Here is an 18,545-nt window from a genome sequence, read left to right as displayed (position 1 = left end):
CACTCCATTCTTGTTTTTATTGCAATATTTAGATCTAATTTGGGAGTAAGTGGTTAGCGCATCTGTGCGAGGAAAGTAGACTGGTTTTGTTTGTAGTTTGAAAGACTGTCTGAGCTAGCGTGCTAGCACGATGCTATGTAGTGCTCCTGTAACTACTCGGTTGTTTAACGTCGTCTTTTTTTTGCCACAGAGATCTTTGAAGAGGACATGTCTTTCAGAGGAGGTGGAGGACGAGGTGGCAGCAGAGGTGGGGGATTTAACCGAGGCGGAGGAGGCTTTAGCCGAGGCGGAGGAGGCTTTAGCCGAGGCGGTGGAGGATTTGGACGTGGTGGTGGTGGTGGAAGAGGGGGCTTCAGACAGCAAGACTACGGTCCTCCAGAATATGTCGTTGGTAAGTTCAATTCACAAACTTATTGTGTTGGAAACAGAAGTTAATATGTATCCGAGACGCAAGTGATTGGGTGATAAGTAAATCAATTGAAAGTTGTTTGTAAGGTTGTGTGGATTAAGCAGCACCAGATTATTTGCCAAGAAATTTTTACATACAGGAAATTTGGTTTGATGTTTTGAAATAGTATACGATTGAGTCTGGATGACAAAAATAGCCACATTTTAAATTGAGTCACTGCTCCCCCTATTTTGAAAGGTTAACCAATGTTCCTTCGTTGTGCCATAACCCACTTCTGCAGGACAAACATGTCCTTTATTTGTCAGGTTATGCTGCTCTCAAACAGAAAAAGGTGTCCAAAAACTTAACCTACTTGGCAGAGGTTGCCAGTGTGTTTAGTGTGCCAGGGTCCTTTTCAAAATACTTGAAAGTTTGTGAATCTGGAAGAAAATAAGTGCAAGGCCCTTGAGAGTTTTGAAAATAGCTCTAAATAGACACGGGTCATTGAAAGTACTTGAATTTTGTTCAGGAAGTTTTTTTTAGGTAAATGTCTCCTGCTGCATTGCTTGCTTGATCTATCTATGCATATGCTAAACAAACATTGAGTCGGACTTTCTGCCTCACAACAAATATTTAAAAGACAGGCTTGACCAAGATCTCAAGGAACAATCTCATGGCCAGATGCAGAGCGTGTTGCATATCATTAAAAGTGGACGCCATGGGCGAAGCGGCTCTTACAATTTTTCCTCCTATTTTAAGACGTGTCCACACATTCAGTCCTTGAATTTGAGGGAATCGGCCCTGCAAAGTTCTAGAATTTGTTGTCAACCAAGGTGTGGTGACCCTATGCAGCACAATGGGCAACAAGACTGTAGCAATTGAACACTTCCATAAATAAAAGCAGACATTTTCTTATGACATCACTGAATGATATGAACACACATGGATATTCAACATAAGTTGTACAAACACTGCAACAACCAAGATTTTTTAAAATTGTTTTACCTGTTGATGTCATGGTGGCATTTCCTCCTAAATAACATTTATGTTAATGTGGGTTTTAACTTAATATATTAGGCAATTAGTGATTGTACAAAGGTTAGGCAGTTAGTCTGTTGTCTGTGATACTTAAAAGTGACACAGTTTATATTTTCACATTATTTTTAATGTGACAACCACTGTGAGGTTTCTGCATGCGTTATCTTCGTGTGACAAGATAAGTGCACCAAAGTGTGGTTTAAAAATGGGACACATGGACGGAAGTATATCGTATATGAAGCAGGGCAGTGATGTATGTATAGAGCTTTAGTCTTAATCCTGTGGTTTTTATCTGATTTCATTTTGATAAGTTCTTGGTGAGTTTTCAAAGATCCCATCGTCATTTCTGTTTTGATGTTGCAACAGTGACACAAAATGTGAGACAAGGCTCTCAACCACTTCCTAAACTCCACTGAAGAAAAGACAACATCTAACTTTTTCTGTAATGACTACACACTATGATACAAAACTAAATGTGTCTCAATCTCTACTCTGCAGCACTGGGGGAGTTCATGCATCCATGTGAAGATGAAATTGTGTGCAAGTGTACAACGGAAGAAAGCAAAGTTCCCTACTTCAATGCCCCTGTGTACTTGGAAAACAAGGAGCAGATTGGGAAGGTGGACGAGATATTCGGCCAGCTCCGGGACTTTGTATCCTTTGTCACCGATTTCTTTAAAAAATGTTTTACTGTGAACTTCAGGATCAAATAAACCTCTGTAAGTTAAATATAATAACTATCATTCCTTAACCCATCCCTGTAGTATTTTTCAGTCAAACTTTCTGACAATATGAAGGCATCTTCATTCAAGAAACTACAGAAGGTACACATTTAAATAACCTGTAGTGCATTTGAATATTAAACGGCAATGTTCCTCTGTGTCTACTAATTTTTTATTTACACTGTTTTCTTTTTTAGTTTTATATCGATCCAATGAAGCTGCTCCCACTGCAGAGATTCCTCCCTAGGCCTCCAGGAGAGAAGGGGCCACCAAGAGGCCGAGGTGGAGGAAGAGGTGGTGGTCGTGGAGGTAAGGCACCAAAATCTGGCTTATCTGTCACCCATTGTTGCTGTGGCTTTAGTGTAAAAATTAAAACCTGAATGTTGTAATTAAATCTATTCTGCTTTTTCCCCCAGGTGGATTTCGAGGTGGCAGAGGTGGTGGCGGACGCGGTGGAGGATTTGGAGGTGGCGGACGCGGTGGAGGATTTGGAGGCGGTGGCCGTGGTGGCGGCGGCTTTGGAGGTGGTGGACGCGGTGGTGGTTTCAGAGGCAGAGGAGGTGGTGGTGGACGTGGATTCAGAGGTTGGTTGTTTTTTGGGTTATTTTTCCTCATTATACTTTTTTCCTGGTTTATCGATGTTGTTGTGTAGTAAGTTTATAAAGGTTAATTCATTTTTTTCTTGTCAACTTGTAGGTGGGAGATGATCTGGCAGTGATGAACTGGTGGATTTTTTTCATTTCTGTCCATACCTCACCCAGCAGAATCACTGGGACACTTCCATGCCAGTGACTCGCCTGTTGGACCCAGAATATGGACTTTGCCTCTTCTTTGTAGAACTTGACTTCTCATTTTATTTTTGTACCAGTTTTGAAGGTGCAATTTACTATTGTGCTTGTTATTTAAAATGTGTAACATAACAGGGACCTATTCTGCCTGTAATGAATGAATTTAGCCTCTCTTTACAAACAGGAATGCCATTAATCCTGTGCTCATTGCGTTAAGCCTTGACAGATGCTTTGTGTTTTTGGAAGGAAACAATTCAGGGGACACATTCACACATTTCTGTGCATTACTCCTATCTGATGTGTAGTTATGCAGACTTTATTCAATGTTAGTTAAAACATTTTTTAATGCTCATCATTTGTAAAATCACATTTTTGTTAAATGCCTTGATTAAAAGGTGTTTTGTAACTGTGTCTTTCTTAAATTCTCTGGTATACATGTGCTGCAATATGTTGCTCAGAATAAGAAATCAAATTTCCACATTTGTTCGCTGGATTAATTTCTCGATGACTTTAAATTTATAGTAGTAAATCTCAAACACCAAGTTTGGCAATGAGCGTTCCATGTAAAGGTGTAACATGGAAGTTGAAACTTTCTTTGCACGGTAATGTATATAAAAAAAACTTTTGCTGGTATTTCAGATTTAGGGTGAGGATGCATTATAAATACATTTTTGGAGAGTTCATATATGAGATATCCTATACTTTTATATAGAAAAAACAAGTTGGTTGATTAAGTAATTGTCAAAATCTGTCAATATGTTTCTGTAATGGTTAATACACCAGAATGTGAAAGCTGTTAACCTGAAACTATATATTCAATGCTGAATTATTATTATTATTATTGAATTATACACATTTACACATAGATGAACATAAAAATATAGTAAAGCACATTATTTATTGATTAAGATTTATTTACTTGCATCCCTGTACAGAAGTATTTCGAAAAACATTTATGTATCTAGTTTTAATGACAGGTGGTCTGGTAAATGTGTATAGACATGTACTGTTTATTTTCATATAGAATCAACATTTCCTGTTTCCGCTGCGTCACTCTCGTTCTGCTCTCTGATTGGTCCGGACTGTGACTCCTTTACGGCCGCGCGCCTCCCCTGTCCTCTCGTGCACGGTGGAAGAACATGGAGACAGCAGGAAAAGTGAGCAGGTTTCCTTCTGAATATTCAATAACACAGCTAAAATGTGTTGCCTCTTCGTGCATTTGTACATTCCAGCTTCTTTATAGTGTTAATAACTCTCAAGGTTCTTGGAACTAATGTAAAACCACTCGCATGCTGTGAAAAAACCTAAAGTATAACGAATCCGTGTTCAGTTAAATCTGGTCACAGCTGGTGTTTGCAGGTTGCTGTTCACGTGCCCCTAACGTTATGTCACGGACAACATGTATACACTTTAGTGAAAGGAAATGGCTGCTACGTCTTTTCCTATTTAGCTGCGTAAACATTGCGTTTCACGTTTAGCAGTGAACGTTTGCAGCACTTACGTAAGCTTTGGGATGCTTCCAACTAGGTTACTGAACAACTAGTATGGGTGGAAAGACCGGCTGCAGTTAGTTAATAATCCTCTGCTTTTCTTCTTCTAGGTGATCAAGTGCAAGGCTGCTGTTGCCTGGGAACCCGGGAAGCCTCTTTCCATCGAAGAGGTGGAGGTTGCGCCACCTAATGCCAATGAAGTCCGTATCAAGGTATCTTAAAACCACTGGCTGTCATGTTATGTCCTTGCCTTCATGACCACATCATGGTTTTATGGTATTGCACTGTAGTGCCATTACAGTAGCAGTGTGTGTGTTCTTTGTACATAATTAAATCTAGAAATCATGGAATGTTTTGATACAGACTTGTACTAAGTTTAATATCATATGCATTGGGAGCAAGATCATAGCTGATTGCAAATGTCCATTTCAAGAATACATTTTGTAAAGAGAGACAAGTGTAGGTGTGTGACTGTTCACACCAGGGGAGAGGGGGTCAACAACCGTATGCTGTCACCCCTACACTGCTGCTGTAAGAAGAGATCATAGAGAATGGTTAATGGTTTTATTCTCACAATTGGCAATAATCAGATTACTTCTACTTACTCAGATTACATGTTTTCTGATTTTTAGACTCATTAAAACATTTATACTTATCTATAAACTTACGAAAAACTCTCTGCCTTTCAGCTTTTTGCCACTGGAGTGTGTCACACAGATGCCTACACTCTTAGCGGCAGTGACCCTGAGGGACTTTTTCCTGCCATCTTGGGCCACGAGGGTGCTGGGACGGTTGAGAGTGTTGGTGAAGGTGTCACCAAATTCAAGCCAGGTAGGAAGCCCCACCAGCCATAATACTGAAATATGTTATGTGCCCAATAAGTACTATTTGACTGATTTTAATCTATTCTCTTTTGTTAAAGGTGATACTGTGATTCCATTGTATGTGCCACAGTGTGGCGAATGCAAATTCTGCAAAAATCCTAAGACCAACCTTTGCCAGAAAATAAGGTAACTTCTTCTGACACATTTTAATCTTTAGTAAAGACTGATGAGACTGAAATGTTAAACCTTATTCCTCTGTGGCTCATTAGTCGGTCTCACAGCTTTTAAATTTCTGTCTGCCCTACATCAAGCTACACTGCAAAAGTATTTAATCTTTAAATGTTTTTTTTTTCCCTGCTGTGCCTCCACATTAAAGAGTGACCCAAGGCCAGGGTTTGCTCCCTGACAAGACCTCACGCTTCACTTGCAAGGGAAAGAAAGTGTTTCACTTTATGGGCACCAGCACCTTCTCTGAGTACACCGTGGTGGCCGATATCTCTCTGGCCAAGGTGAACGAGAGCGCACCGCTGGACAAAGTGTGCCTTCTTGGATGTGGCATTTCTACAGGTTACGGTGCTGCTCTCAACACTGCCAAGGTAAGGATAACACAGGCTGTTGGCCAAACTATGAGACTATAATGCCTCCTTGGTTTTGTAAAAAACATCTGTCTCTGAAGAAAGATGACACCACTGAAAAATGTCGAAGCATTTTATATTTTATAACTTAATCGGGATTAAAATTTCAGATTCAAAGAGATTTTAATTCCAAGTTTTTTCTCTAGAATGTGTCCTCAATACAAATCATGCAGGCTTGAATATGTGAATATGTTGCCAAAGACTTAGATGTCTTGACATAAACATGATCTTTGTTGTGAGTTCATTAGGTAATCGTTTCCACTTCTCATGTTCCCACTCTTCTGTCATGCACGCTCAGGTTGAGCCTGGTTCCACGTGTGCCATATTTGGCCTCGGAGCTGTCGGCTTGGCTGTTATTATGGGTTGCAAGGTTGCTGGGGCAACCAGGATCATTGGCGTGGACATCAATCCTTCTAAGTTTGAGAAGGCAAAGGAGTTTGGCGCCACCGAGTTTGTTAACCCCAAAGACCACAGCAAACCCATCCAGGAGGTGCTGGTGGAGATGACTGACGGAGGCGTGGACTATTCCTTTGAGTGCATTGGAAATGTGCAAATCATGGTGAGATTAATTTTTGGTGTTATTTGCAAAACATCAAATCATTTATTAATTCCACGGGGGGGCAATTAATTTGTAACAGCTTCTACACACACAAAGAAATATTAAATACAACAAGAGGCAACATGTAAAATGTTGTTAGTGTCCATGTATCATCATAATTGGTGCCCGTAGTGCCACAGAGCCAGAGCAGATGTGCATTTGTTTCTGTGTAATTGAAAGATGGCACAAGCAGCATCCACTCCCAAGTTGGCAGAGCAAAGAAAACCGAAAATGACTTGATCATTATTTCAGAGAGCTGCTCTGGAGGCGTGCCACAAAGGATGGGGTGAAAGTGTCATCATTGGCGTAGCCGGAGCTGGACAAGAGATCTCGACCAGGCCGTTCCAGCTGGTGACGGGCCGTGTGTGGAGGGGGACAGCCTTTGGTGGTGAGTGACTCTGTTAGTGAGTTTTGTTATTAAGGGCTTAATGTGATCTGGTAGCAGGTGCCAATGCCAGCGAGTTCAACACCCCTTTGCATAATATAAGCTGAGGCAGGAGGCAGTTCTAGGCTGATGTAAAAATCAATGGGCACTTGGGCCTTTTTTTTGTGTTTACTTCCATTTTGCTGAATTTAAAATGGAGCTAAAACTTTTCTTTTTATTTGGCTGAAAGACAAGTGTAGGCATAGACTTGTCCTTGCCCTGAGGTTGTCAGCAAAAATGAGCTTTAGGTTCAGGATATAAATGGTGCAAATATTATAAAAATATAAATTCAGTTTGGTATTATTTCTGGTGGTTTTAGTTCTACAAAATGTGACCAGCTATTAATATAGATTTCAGGGGAATAATCTCATTGCCTTAGGCTTTTGTTTAGATTATTGATACTGTTTAGTGTTGGCTAAATGAAAATGAATTTATATTCAAGTTCCAATTACTGTTTATATTCACCCGCAGGCTGGAAGAGTGTGGAGAGTGTTCCTAAACTGGTGGACGACTATATGAACAAGAAGCTGAAGGTGGATGAGTTTGTTACCCACACTTTGCCCTTTGAGCAAATCAATGAAGGATTTGACCTCATGCATGCAGGAAAGAGGTGAGGAGGACAGTTATTTGATCGTCTTACTCTGCTGTCATTGTCTCTCGCAGTTCTTTTATCTACCAAAAATAACATTTATTTTTTTCTATTACTGCAGTATCCGCACAGTGCTGACCTTTTGAAGTGCCTACAGCATTGACGTCCTTCACATCCAGCCTTCAAACAATCTTCCCTCCTTAGTTGCAGCACTTGATACTTTTTTCTGCACTTGTTCCAAACATAACATTTATTATTAGAACATCTTTTCTATGAGCAGCAGAATACCTGTTTGGAAGAAAAACAATGTTATTAAACTTTTTTGGGAAAATGCATTTGCTCCAAGCTTTTCGTTGTTGTTGTACATTTAATGTACGGTGATGCTTTTATAAAGGAAACAATTTTTTTTACACGAACCATACAGCAATACTACAGCACACAGTACTCTGAAGTACTCTAAAGTACTCTTCAGCTTAGTTTGAGCGATAGAAAGGTGGATATATATACAAGTACACTGTATATTTATTTATTTATTTATTAGTATCACAGCTTCATCCTGAGTAAAAATTAATAGCAATAACACAGTCAAATATTTGAAGTTGTTGCATACATATATATATACGTATGTGTATATATAATCTTATCTGGACTATCACTGTTCCTACATTAGTTCCCATAATTTTTAAGATCAATCTTTATAATATAAAGATTGATCTTAAAAGTTATGTGAAACATGAACATTTGTTTTGGAAACATGAATTATAAAAGAGGTTGAATTGTTCAAATGACATCATGATAACATTATGCTAAATGCTAACATTGTCTCATGGGATCTTTTTTACTGCTTTTGTTTTGAAAGTGTTGATACTTTAAAGTGAATTTAGCAGATGATGTACTTTTATTTAAGTTTGTGTTTGTTTGTCAAATGCAGGAACTCAAAGCAACGTAATTCATGACAAATAATAACAGGTGGAATATTCACAGCACAACTTTTTAACCTGTTGTCTTTCTGCGCATGCGCGCTGAGCAGCACCAGATGGCCCAATCAGCTATTTTAACTCACGCCCAAAAACAAACTGAATGATTCCTTGAAGATGGCGACGGCTCTTGTGGTGAGTGACTCCAACATTCAAACTCAAACACAATAACGTACAAATATTGACACGTTTGAATGAAAAACAGTCAGCGTCGGTGTGTTTTTTTGTGTAAACTTTCACGTCAAATAGTGTTCTGCAGGGAACAGGAGACGTGCCATGCTAGCTAAAAACATTACTATATCAACATAGAAGATAAATGTTATCCGCTTCTTCCTTAAGTTTTATAAACATTGATGGTACATTGCAGCGACTGTAGCTGAAGTTTACTTCACACAGAGATGGAGACGATGGCTAAGCGAAGCATTGTTGACCGAGTGTGTGCACCTGACTGTCTCTGTCCCTGATGAACGCTGGTGTTCGGATGAATGAAGTCCGAATTTGTCTGATAAACGTTTGCGTTCCATGTCGCGCACAACGAGGACATAACTTTATTTTATGAAGTCCACTTTACGAGGTCTGATTTTCTGAAATGACATCATTTGGAGTTAACATAACAGTGTTTACTGTCGGTGAACATGAGACGGACGTTAACAGTGGCGGATATAGCCTGTATGGTGCCCAGGGCGACCCCCCACAACCTAGTATATACAAACACCTTTTATAAACAAAACAAACAAAAAAAAAATTGTGTCATTTAGCACACTAGCCCTCTTTACTGATCAGTATTGTTAAAATGTTTTTATATTGAGGAGGAAAATATCACTAACCTGCTTTGTTGTTTTAAAAAAAAAAAAAAGGGCTGAGATACCTGAACCATGCGGTGACAAACACAAGAATGTTTGTCTCCGCATGAAAAAACCTTGTGTGTTCTGCAGTAGTCGGCTGCTCAGCACCATGTTGTGCATGTGTTGGCCTTCGTGTAGAATGGATAATTTCCTGTGTGCACTGTGGGAATGTTGATGACGCAAGATTCAAAAATAAACAAGTCTTGCAGGCTCATGGCTGTTGACAAACTAGACTACATTAATTCATTGATTCATGAATTAATGTAACACACATGTAAGGCGAAAGGCGGGATTAACTACACTACATCGTTTTCCAAAAATTAAGGAGGACTCGTTATGTAGAAACCAGTTGTAACAAGTATATACTTACTTATATACTTGATTATATACTATATTATTAACCATCTCGACTCGCATAAATAGAGATCTAATCTATGCACAAGTGTGTCGAACTGTGCAAGTAACTGAGATGTGTATAGATCAAGAGCTTCAAAAATAATTCTGCAACACTCCTGCTGTGCCAGTCTGCTTAACAACTTGAACTCCCCCCCCCCCCAGTCTACAACCCACGCTGTCACACATACAATCACAAAGATTCAGATCATGACTTAAAGTGTAAAATGTTCAAACGAACAACAGCTGCCGTCACAGATGGTAGAAAAGACAGAAAACATTATTTTTTTTATTTTTAGAAAGGTCTTATTTTGATGCGCTTTTGTTCTTCAGGTGTCAACTTCTCTTCCTGTCAATCCTGAGAAGGAAAAATGTGAAACATCTATTCAAAAGGTTATGAATCCTGAAGCATACATCAAGCACCCACTACAAAACAAGTAAGACCACAGCTCAGTTTTCAACACTCGTTTAATATGGGTACTAATAGTCATATATTTTGTTAAACGTCGTGTGCCAGGTAACACACAGTTGGCCCTTATTTGGTAATGCTGTAATCCAGATAAAAGTAAACAAGCATCTTATGAAGTACATTAGACCGATGCACAGAAAAGCTGCATGTCTTCTGGCGAAACATATCTGTAGGCAGAACGTTCAGCTGTCGTCTGAAGTAACTCCTCTCTGATTTGCAGGTGGGCTCTTTGGTTTTTCAAGAACGATAAAAGCAAAACATGGCAGGCCAACCTTCGTCTCATCTCTAAATTTGACACGGTGGAAGACTTCTGGGCGTGAGTGTGTATATATTATTCCACATGACTGCACTAAGAGCTGTGTGATAATGTACGGAGTATACGGCTGCGCAATATGGCGTAAATCTATCATCCTTGCGATATCAACATACATATTGCAAACAAACGCTTGAACTGCGATAAACGCGCCGCCCCGTCCATATTGAGTCGACAGCAGCGTGCTCCTGCTGTTAGTACCAAGCCTTGCGCCCCCTGCAGCGAACACTGTGCAGTGCCTGACATCTCAACTCTCACACTACCGTTAATTAAACAGGTTCAGTATTTCCTCTGCTATTCACTTGGTGCAACGCTTGTTTTATTTCAGGTCATTGTGGTTTTTTCAGCGCCTTTCTTCTTCATCATTTCCCTCCTCTCATTTTTTCCTGCCCAGTTCTTCATCTTAAAAACAGAACTTTTTCTCCCAAACTTTATTATACATGACATTAAAGTACTAATAAAGTAATCGAATGGTTATGATCGGCTATACTGTGCAACTAAAAATTAAATAAAGGGTACACGTGCGTGAATGTCGGCCAACCAGACTTTATTATTCTTTACACACCTACCCATCATCACTTCCTTTTCATCTGGCTTATAAAGCTGTTTGCGCTTGGCAATAAATAATAGCTTATAACCTAGTTCGTGTTTCCGTTATATATATTTATAATTCAGCCTATTGTTTACTGAACATTAACAAACACTTGTATCTATGCAGCAAAGTTATCTCTAATAACCTGCTGCCCTAGTATTTATGATGAGACCTTTTGTAGCAGACAATATTACTGTGTGATCATGTGTGAGGTTAAAAGTCATATTCCACCATGTTTTTTATCAAAGCTCGTATTGTTGAACTTGTTTCTTTCTTCCTTCCCAGGTTATACAACCATATTCAGCTATCAAGTAACCTGATGTCTGGCTGTGACTACTCACTGTTTAAGGTAAGGATATATATGTACATATATTTTAATGGTGTCAATTTGTTTTTACCTATAATGTAAAGGTCCACTTGTTAAGAATCAAATATGTAAGTATACTATGATGTATTACAAATCTAGTCTATTAGGAAAGAACAACCTATTACAAAGCAACAAATTCCCATGGCCTCAGTGACAACTAAATCTATAAAATCCACTTTACAATTACATTAGAACCTTCTTTCTACCATCTACTCATTTCCTGTTTCTGGATGTTTAAATAACATTTATGCATCAACCTAACATAACATAAACTTCATTCTCAACTCAACTTTATTTATAAAGTGCTTTAAAAACAGCCACAGCAGGAACAAAGTGCTGCGCATAAATAAGAATAGAACGTAAGACATAAAACATAAAAGCAATTGAACAATAACAATGTTAAAAACTAAAACCAGAGCAGAGTCTCATGCTGGGTTGAAAGCCAATGAATAAAAGTGGGTATTAAGACAAGTTTCTGCTCTTAATAGGCCTCTAAGGCACTCCTGTGTACTGATTATATATTGTGTAGTAACCTTTTTTCCCCTTCATTTTAGAATGTTTCCCTTTGTTTACAAATGCTTCTTGAAATGGAGAACGTGTCCATACCGGTTGAACTGCATAGTAAGATGTCAAAGTCAATCAACATGCATTGAATCTATGCTATGTTTCTTATTCACTATGTGGTTTATTAAGTATTGACTCCACCTGTTAAATTATTAAATTAAAGTTTGTTTTTCTAGTATTAATGATGGAACTGAACTATTATTTGCATGTATCCTTGCATAAATGGCAACTGACATTTTTTTCCCATTACAGATACTTGTTTACTCACAGTGTTGTAAATATCAACATGTATTTTGTCCATACGTTGTAAAATGTCCTTGCCACAGGACGGAATCGAGCCCATGTGGGAGGATGAGCGGAACCGACGAGGCGGCCGTTGGCTGATAACGCTGTCCAAACAGCAGCGCAGAGCCGACCTGGACCGGTTCTGGTTGGAGACGGTATGCATGGTCCCATTGTGTATGAGTGACTTTGACTTTGCCATTGTTACTTTATCTGTAGGACAAAGACTTTTTGACACATCACAACACGGTGCAGCACAGGTGTTAAAAAAGAAAGATGGCTGGGTTCCATTTGGCTGGTTTGGTTTCAGGGTTGTGGTATTGTGTGTGTGTGTGTGTGTTTGCTGGCTCACTGCCACAGTGTGATGGCTCACTGGGACGCTTGAAAGGAATGGCGCCATTGTTAAATGTTCTTGGTAGCACCTGTTCGTTCCCAGCTGTGCCAAGTCAGAATGTCTGTTGTGAAGAGATCACCAGCTATTAACAAAAAAAAGTGCTCTACAATGAAGAGACCTTGTAAATGAATGAGCTGCTTTCTTATTCCTGCAGCTTTTGTGTCTCGTGGGTGAGGCGTTTGACGACCACAGCGACGACGTTTGCGGGGCCGTCATCAACGTACGAGCCAAAGGAGATAAAATAGCGATATGGACCACAGACTTCGAAAACAAAGAGGCCATTACGCACATAGGGTGAGAGCAGGATGATTCAGTTACTGATGCAACATTAGCAGCCGTCAACCGTAATGTAAACGACATGAAGTTACGCTAAATAAAATATGGCTTGCTGAATTAATGAGCGCTCTCTAGAACAATCAGGTGAACACATGCAGATGACACCATAACAGTAATAATAATGTAGAATATTGGCTCTAATGCTTCATTTTCCCATCCTGCAAAGATCAATTTTGTTGTTTGGGTCTATAGTGTTGTGTGTATATGGCATCTGTTCATACATTTCAAGGTGGAAAAGGAATAGATTTATTATGACGGGTAAAGATTTTTATCCCCAGGTACTAACCCTTTAACACTTAAAACCATAAAAGGGCCAGAAAATTGCCTTTGCCAATTTTTCCAGAATAACTTTTGATATCTGGCCGTTATTTACAGTTTACTGCATGCTACAATTAGTGTATTAACAATTTAAAATAAAGAAAAACAAATTGTCTTATTTTTGGTAACTGCAGTTCAAACAAACACGACCAAAAACGCACTCGAGCTATCCAGAGCTAGCTACAGGGAGTGCTGGGGGCAGTATTGCTCGCTGTTCACGTTCCGCAAGGAAGCGGAGAAGAACGACGCACACATTTTTGGCTGAAACAGACGAAGAGGCTCAAAAACTCAGATGACTCAAAGTTCCTAAAGTTTCGGAACGTTTCACTGAAAATAAACCAGCGAAACAGAAGTGAGTTCACAAATAACGTTGATACCATTTATTAATTAGCCATCGGCCTATGATTCAAGTACATAATTCGTTTGTGTTGTACGTTTATCAGTCGGAAAATCATGGCAGATGCTAGCTTAGCGAACGCTCGTTCACTTACATTAATGCGTACAAAATTACAGGCGAAGCTGCTTTGGCATGATTTGGCAGACCCTGTCGTTTATAATGAATTGTAAACCTCTTTCACATCAACTGTGTGATTTGGAGCATATTCATTTGATATTTAAGCTGTAAGAAATCTGTGATCATTTGTTTTGGGTATTTAACTGTGATAAATGTCTTGTAATTAAAGCACACGTGTGAAGATAATGGTGATTAATCAACTAATAGAAAAAATAATCGATTGGTTAGTCGACAACAAAAATAATCGTTAGTCGCAGCCGTACATTAAATACCATTTGTTTGAGTTTTTTTCTCAATGTCAAAAAACAAAAAACAACAAAAAAAAATATGTACAGGTGTTTTATTTCCAACTGATTTGTCGGCTTCCTGCAACAGCGAGAGTGAAATTACAGCGATAAACTTATGTTGGCTTTGACTTGCAACTTTTGCCGATGGCACAAATTGTCGCATAATTCCGCTAACTTAAATCATGTTTACGCAAACGCGTTGTCTGCGACGCCCTCTGTGTTAAACGGTTAAAATGTGTCGCTTTTGTGTTTGTTCCAGATTAGTATTTCACCGTAACGTATTTATTTATTTATTGAATTCCACATTTTTAGATTCCGTGCTAATATGTAGCACATGTTAATCTCGTGTTTTTTTTCCTGTCTAGGCGTGTGTATAAGGAGAGATTAGGCGTGCCGCCGAAGGCGATCATCGGATACCAGTCGCACGCCGACACGGCCACAAAGAGCGGATCCACAACCAAGAACAAGTTTGTTGCCTGAGGATTGTTCTCCGAATCATCATCATCATTTTTTGCCTGGCGCCAAGCACAGATTTTCTGTTTTGTTTTTGTTTGTTTTTTGCACCCCACAAATGTAAAGCACTATTTCTGTGAAATGTTTTGAAATTTAAGATAAAAAAATATTCTTTGGTTTGCCTACTTGCCATTTGACCAAAGCTTTGTTTATGGTGGAGAATACAAGCAGTTAAAATGTAGCACTATTTTTTTGTTTTTGTTGTTGTTGTTGTTGTTGTTCGTTTGTGGTGGTGGTGGGCTGAGTGTGTTTTGCACTCTGGTGCTTTGATTTATTCTGCCTGTAGTATATATATATAAATAATTTTTCAGCCATAAAACATTAAAGAGAAAAAACAAAGAAGCAAAAGAAAACAGCAAAAAATAAATATATATATATATTTGTTTAGTATTAACGGCTTTGAAAGGTGAACATGATTTTTCAAAGAATAATAATTGAAAGAATATTTAGTAAATTTTGGGTTGGCAGTTTAACATAATTAAGCCACTTTATTGCCTCTTAATTGCTAGTTGTGAACAAGAGGCCTCAGTTTGAACTCTCGCTTCTTGTCAGCTTGTTCAAAATGTGGACTAATTAAAATTCAGACGTTCGGGGTTTTGAATGACGAGTGGGAAATGTGTTCGGAAACTTGCGGTGCTTCATAATGAGCATCCAAACACATTTGAAGTTTTGAGTTCTTTGCCACACAAGTGAAAGAGTTAAGGCGACACTTACTCTGTTATGTATCTGGAATTATAAGCTTTACAGTACATGAATATTGCATCATTTGTACCACAGTATTTATGAGGATATTTTCAAAATACATATTTTTGTAACCACATGGGGTCACGTGGTGACTGTGTAAGATGTTTACTTGCGTCTGAGAGTTGACCTTTTTCTTTCAGTTCAACTTTTGATGATATTGCCTTGATTAAAAAAAAAAAAAAAAAAAGTTTACACCAAATTATTTAGTTTTCCAGATTTTGTACCTTTTTTTGGGAGAGGTTTAACTGTGCCCTGAATGCAACACTCTGCTGCATCTTTCTGAGCAGTAAATGTACAAATGATGTGTTGTAAATAAATATGTGCAGTGAATGACACTGATACGCTTACTTATTCATAGTCACACCCTAACCCACTTGTATCTTTAGTTGCTAATCTTTGTTTTTTTTCCACTCTTGAATTTACTAAGGTGAAACAAAACAAAATATTCAGTGGACAGAAGTCATGTTATTTGGAGCTGACAGAGTCTCTTAAGGTTCCTCTGAAGACCAATCTAAAACTGTTGTGAGCAGAAAAAAAAAAGCATTTCAGGGTGCATGTCAAAACTTCGTTTGGATGGCCCTCTAACAGCAGAAGATTGTGTTCCACTCCTGTCAGCGGAGGCTCCACTAAACACACACTCAACAAATGTGGACAGTTAAAGACCGGGAGGAAAAAAACACACACAGCCTGGTTTGATAAAGCCTGACTTTTGCTGAAGGTGTCAGAATTTGGTCTTAACAGTGTGATTCCACAGACCTCACATGCCTTGTGTCGAGATAGTGTCAGTATTTTTAGGTTGTTTTTTTCCCATCAATCCATCCATCATTCAAGGTCCAACCTATTTAAAGGACAAACCCCCAGTGAGATTCACACTCACATGCTGTTGTAACTGTGATCTGATTGTCTCTGGACAGTGGGTGGAGGCCGGAGTGCTGGTGAAACTGGGATTCAAACCAAAGCTGATGGAGCCCATTTTGGCTTTCTGAACTAATCTTCCATTAATTATTACTGGTGTTGACCTTGTGTATTTTTATGGTTTTGTATAAGAGGAGCCCATGTGATACTGGTCACAGGAACAAAAGGCTCTGTTCAGTTAATCTAAGTAAGGACAGTGCAACAGTGAACCAGCATGCTGAGACTGAAGGAGCTAAATGGAACGCGGCCATCGTTCGTTTGATCGTTTCCACCTGTGATTTCCTTCTGTGACTTGTCAAAATGGCTGCCGTGGGAAAAGGCTTATGCTGCGTTCCAGAGCCCATCCAAACAAATGGGACTTATCCTACCTGAATTGTTCTAGCTCCTACTTCAAGCAATTGAAGTCGAATGTTAGAAAACATGGACGATCGGCGCTTTAGATTTATGTGTGAAGAGGCATTTTGACTGTCAGCAATTCAGTCTACTTACATAAACAAGCAAGCCGTATATGTAAAAGCCATACATATAACGTCATGAGTATACTTTTACCGTAGCCCTACATATCTTCATGCTAACGGATAACAACAACTACATAATTTCACGCCACAAGTTGTGATAAAATTGCTCTGTCTAAAACAACTCTACACGCAGAAAAGTAAAGTTTATAGCCTATTCATGTGACTCCATGGGAGCCGCCATTATTCTCTGAGGTCATTTTGGTGAAGTCGGGGTAGGTCGATCAGCCCCAACTTTGCGAGTAGGAGGTCCCACTTCGACAGGCATTCCAGTGCACTTTTTCTCGTTGGAGGTAGGATAAGTCCCACGTCCAACTTGTTTGGATGGGCTCTGGAATGCAGCATTATTTACCATAGTTTAACTGCTTCTCCTGGTCGTGAAAGCGATCTGAATTCAACAAGATCTTTGGGATGTTGTGGAGCTGGAGATTTGTGGCATACGATTTGCAGAAATGATGACACGCACTCGCGTCAATGTTGGACCAAAAACCTCAAAAGGAAGGTTCCCAGCCACGAGTCGTGAGTTGTTCCTAATATAAATCTTTAAAACCCACATTTATACAAGCTTAATTTATCTGGATGAGTGACTCACACCTCTTTATTGCAAGCAGTAGTTTTTGGCTTTATATGACACGCTCTTTGAGAAAGTGCTCATAAAGTCTCCTCCTGCGTCATCCTCCACAGTCACTCGTCGTACGTTTGTGTTTGAATTTTTTTTCTTTTTTTTGGTCTTTGAAAACCACGTTAAGCTAAGATAAACAGATTTCTTTGACAGCTGCAGCTCCGGTAATACGGTCTCAGCTGATACAAGGACACATATTGCAGACCGACTTAAAAGGAGCTTTAAAAATAATCTATCACATCCATTGACAGTCATTTGAGAGAGTAACACAGTCCCCTCCTGTCCCTTTAAGCCTTCCTGTAATTGACACAATCAATCAAAGGCACATTTTAGCACTATAGACGACTGCGGGGGGAAATTAGAAAGGAGGGTCTACTGAACCATCGTGTGAGATCGAGAGGTTGAGATCTTGCTTTGCAACCTCGTGCTATAAGCGACCTTTGTGGAAAGCTTCAAAAAAGCCTGTTTTATTGTGTCAATGTTAGACCTTAAAACCAGCTGCTGAACAGCTGAAAATACCCTGGTATTGTCCGACTCACACAAGAACGAGGTTAGAATGGTTTGGGATTTTTCATTAGTTTTAGTTAGTTTTTCTTTTCATCCTTAGTTTTTCATGCTTGGTTTGAGTTTTTTTTTTTTTTTTTGTCACATGGAGTATTTGCCAGGTGCAACATTCAGTATTCATTCAAGTATTGTGTCATTAAAAACCCAGCAAAAGATGCCATTTTAAAAATGTATTAGGTCAAAATGAACAACCATCGCTGAATCCTTTAAGCCCTGAGCCTATTTTGTAGGTCTCTGCTCGAAAGTTGCACACAAATGAAATGAGTATATCTCTGCAACCACAATGTCTATTTGAATATTCTGGGTGTCATAGCAAAAAGAACACTTGTAGGATTTGCTAATACGTGTAAATATCAGTGCACGTGTTACTGGTGAAGAGTTAATGAAGATGTCACACAAAGAATTCAGGTTTGCCTAGAAAAAAAAGAGGCCATATCAGGATGAGTATCTCTTTGGAATTATGCAGATGAATCTCTAAACTTCAATCAAATCAAAGTACAACATGTGAACATCATCTCTGCAAAG

At 39.1% G+C, this 18,545-nt stretch overlaps 3 protein-coding genes across 3 annotated transcripts; all 3 read left to right on the top strand.

The window, feature by feature from the left end:
- Positions 1-207: 207 nt before the first annotated feature.
- gar1 (GAR1 homolog, ribonucleoprotein) lies at positions 208-3,243 on the top strand (the record flags this gene model as incomplete). Its single annotated transcript, XM_083890764.1, has 6 exons — positions 208-391; positions 1,925-2,079; positions 2,191-2,250; positions 2,346-2,457; positions 2,565-2,732; positions 2,845-3,243. The coding sequence occupies 6 exons, from the start codon at positions 208-210 to the stop codon at positions 2,853-2,855; spliced, it is 690 nt and encodes a 229-aa protein (XP_083746890.1). The 3' UTR covers positions 2,856-3,243.
- Positions 3,244-4,000: 757 nt separating this feature from the next.
- LOC310928489 (alcohol dehydrogenase class-3) lies at positions 4,001-7,829 on the top strand. Its single transcript, XM_083891043.1, has 9 exons — positions 4,001-4,093; positions 4,537-4,638; positions 5,116-5,257; positions 5,349-5,436; positions 5,627-5,846; positions 6,184-6,444; positions 6,736-6,871; positions 7,379-7,517; positions 7,618-7,829. The coding sequence occupies exons 1-9, from the start codon at positions 4,076-4,078 to the stop codon at positions 7,640-7,642; spliced, it is 1,131 nt and encodes a 376-aa protein (XP_083747169.1). The 5' UTR covers positions 4,001-4,075; the 3' UTR covers positions 7,643-7,829.
- Positions 7,830-8,590: 761 nt separating this feature from the next.
- Positions 8,591-14,627, top strand: LOC310928771 (eukaryotic translation initiation factor 4E-1A-like; the record flags this gene model as incomplete). Its single annotated transcript, XM_083891412.1, has 7 exons — positions 8,591-8,608; positions 10,045-10,148; positions 10,401-10,496; positions 11,371-11,434; positions 12,343-12,456; positions 12,847-12,986; positions 14,513-14,627. The coding sequence occupies 7 exons, from the start codon at positions 8,591-8,593 to the stop codon at positions 14,625-14,627; spliced, it is 651 nt and encodes a 216-aa protein (XP_083747538.1).
- Positions 14,628-18,545: the final 3,918 nt, after the last annotated feature.

This window comes from Microchirus variegatus, assembly GCF_963457635.1.
Source record: "Microchirus variegatus genome assembly, chromosome: 6".
In the NCBI taxonomy this organism is placed as follows: domain Eukaryota; kingdom Metazoa; phylum Chordata; class Actinopteri; order Pleuronectiformes; family Soleidae; genus Microchirus; species Microchirus variegatus.
This window is presented reverse-complemented; position numbering and strand designations above follow the sequence as displayed.

Excerpts from the sequence above, each read along its gene's own strand:
- LOC310928489 (XM_083891043.1), top strand. Across the intron at positions 5,437-5,626 it reads AACCTTTGCCAGAAAATAAG|AGTGACCCAAGGCCAGGGTT; the intron begins GTAACTTCTTCT and ends TCCACATTAAAG. Across the intron at positions 7,518-7,617 it reads CTCATGCATGCAGGAAAGAG|TATCCGCACAGTGCTGACCT; the intron begins GTGAGGAGGACA and ends CTATTACTGCAG.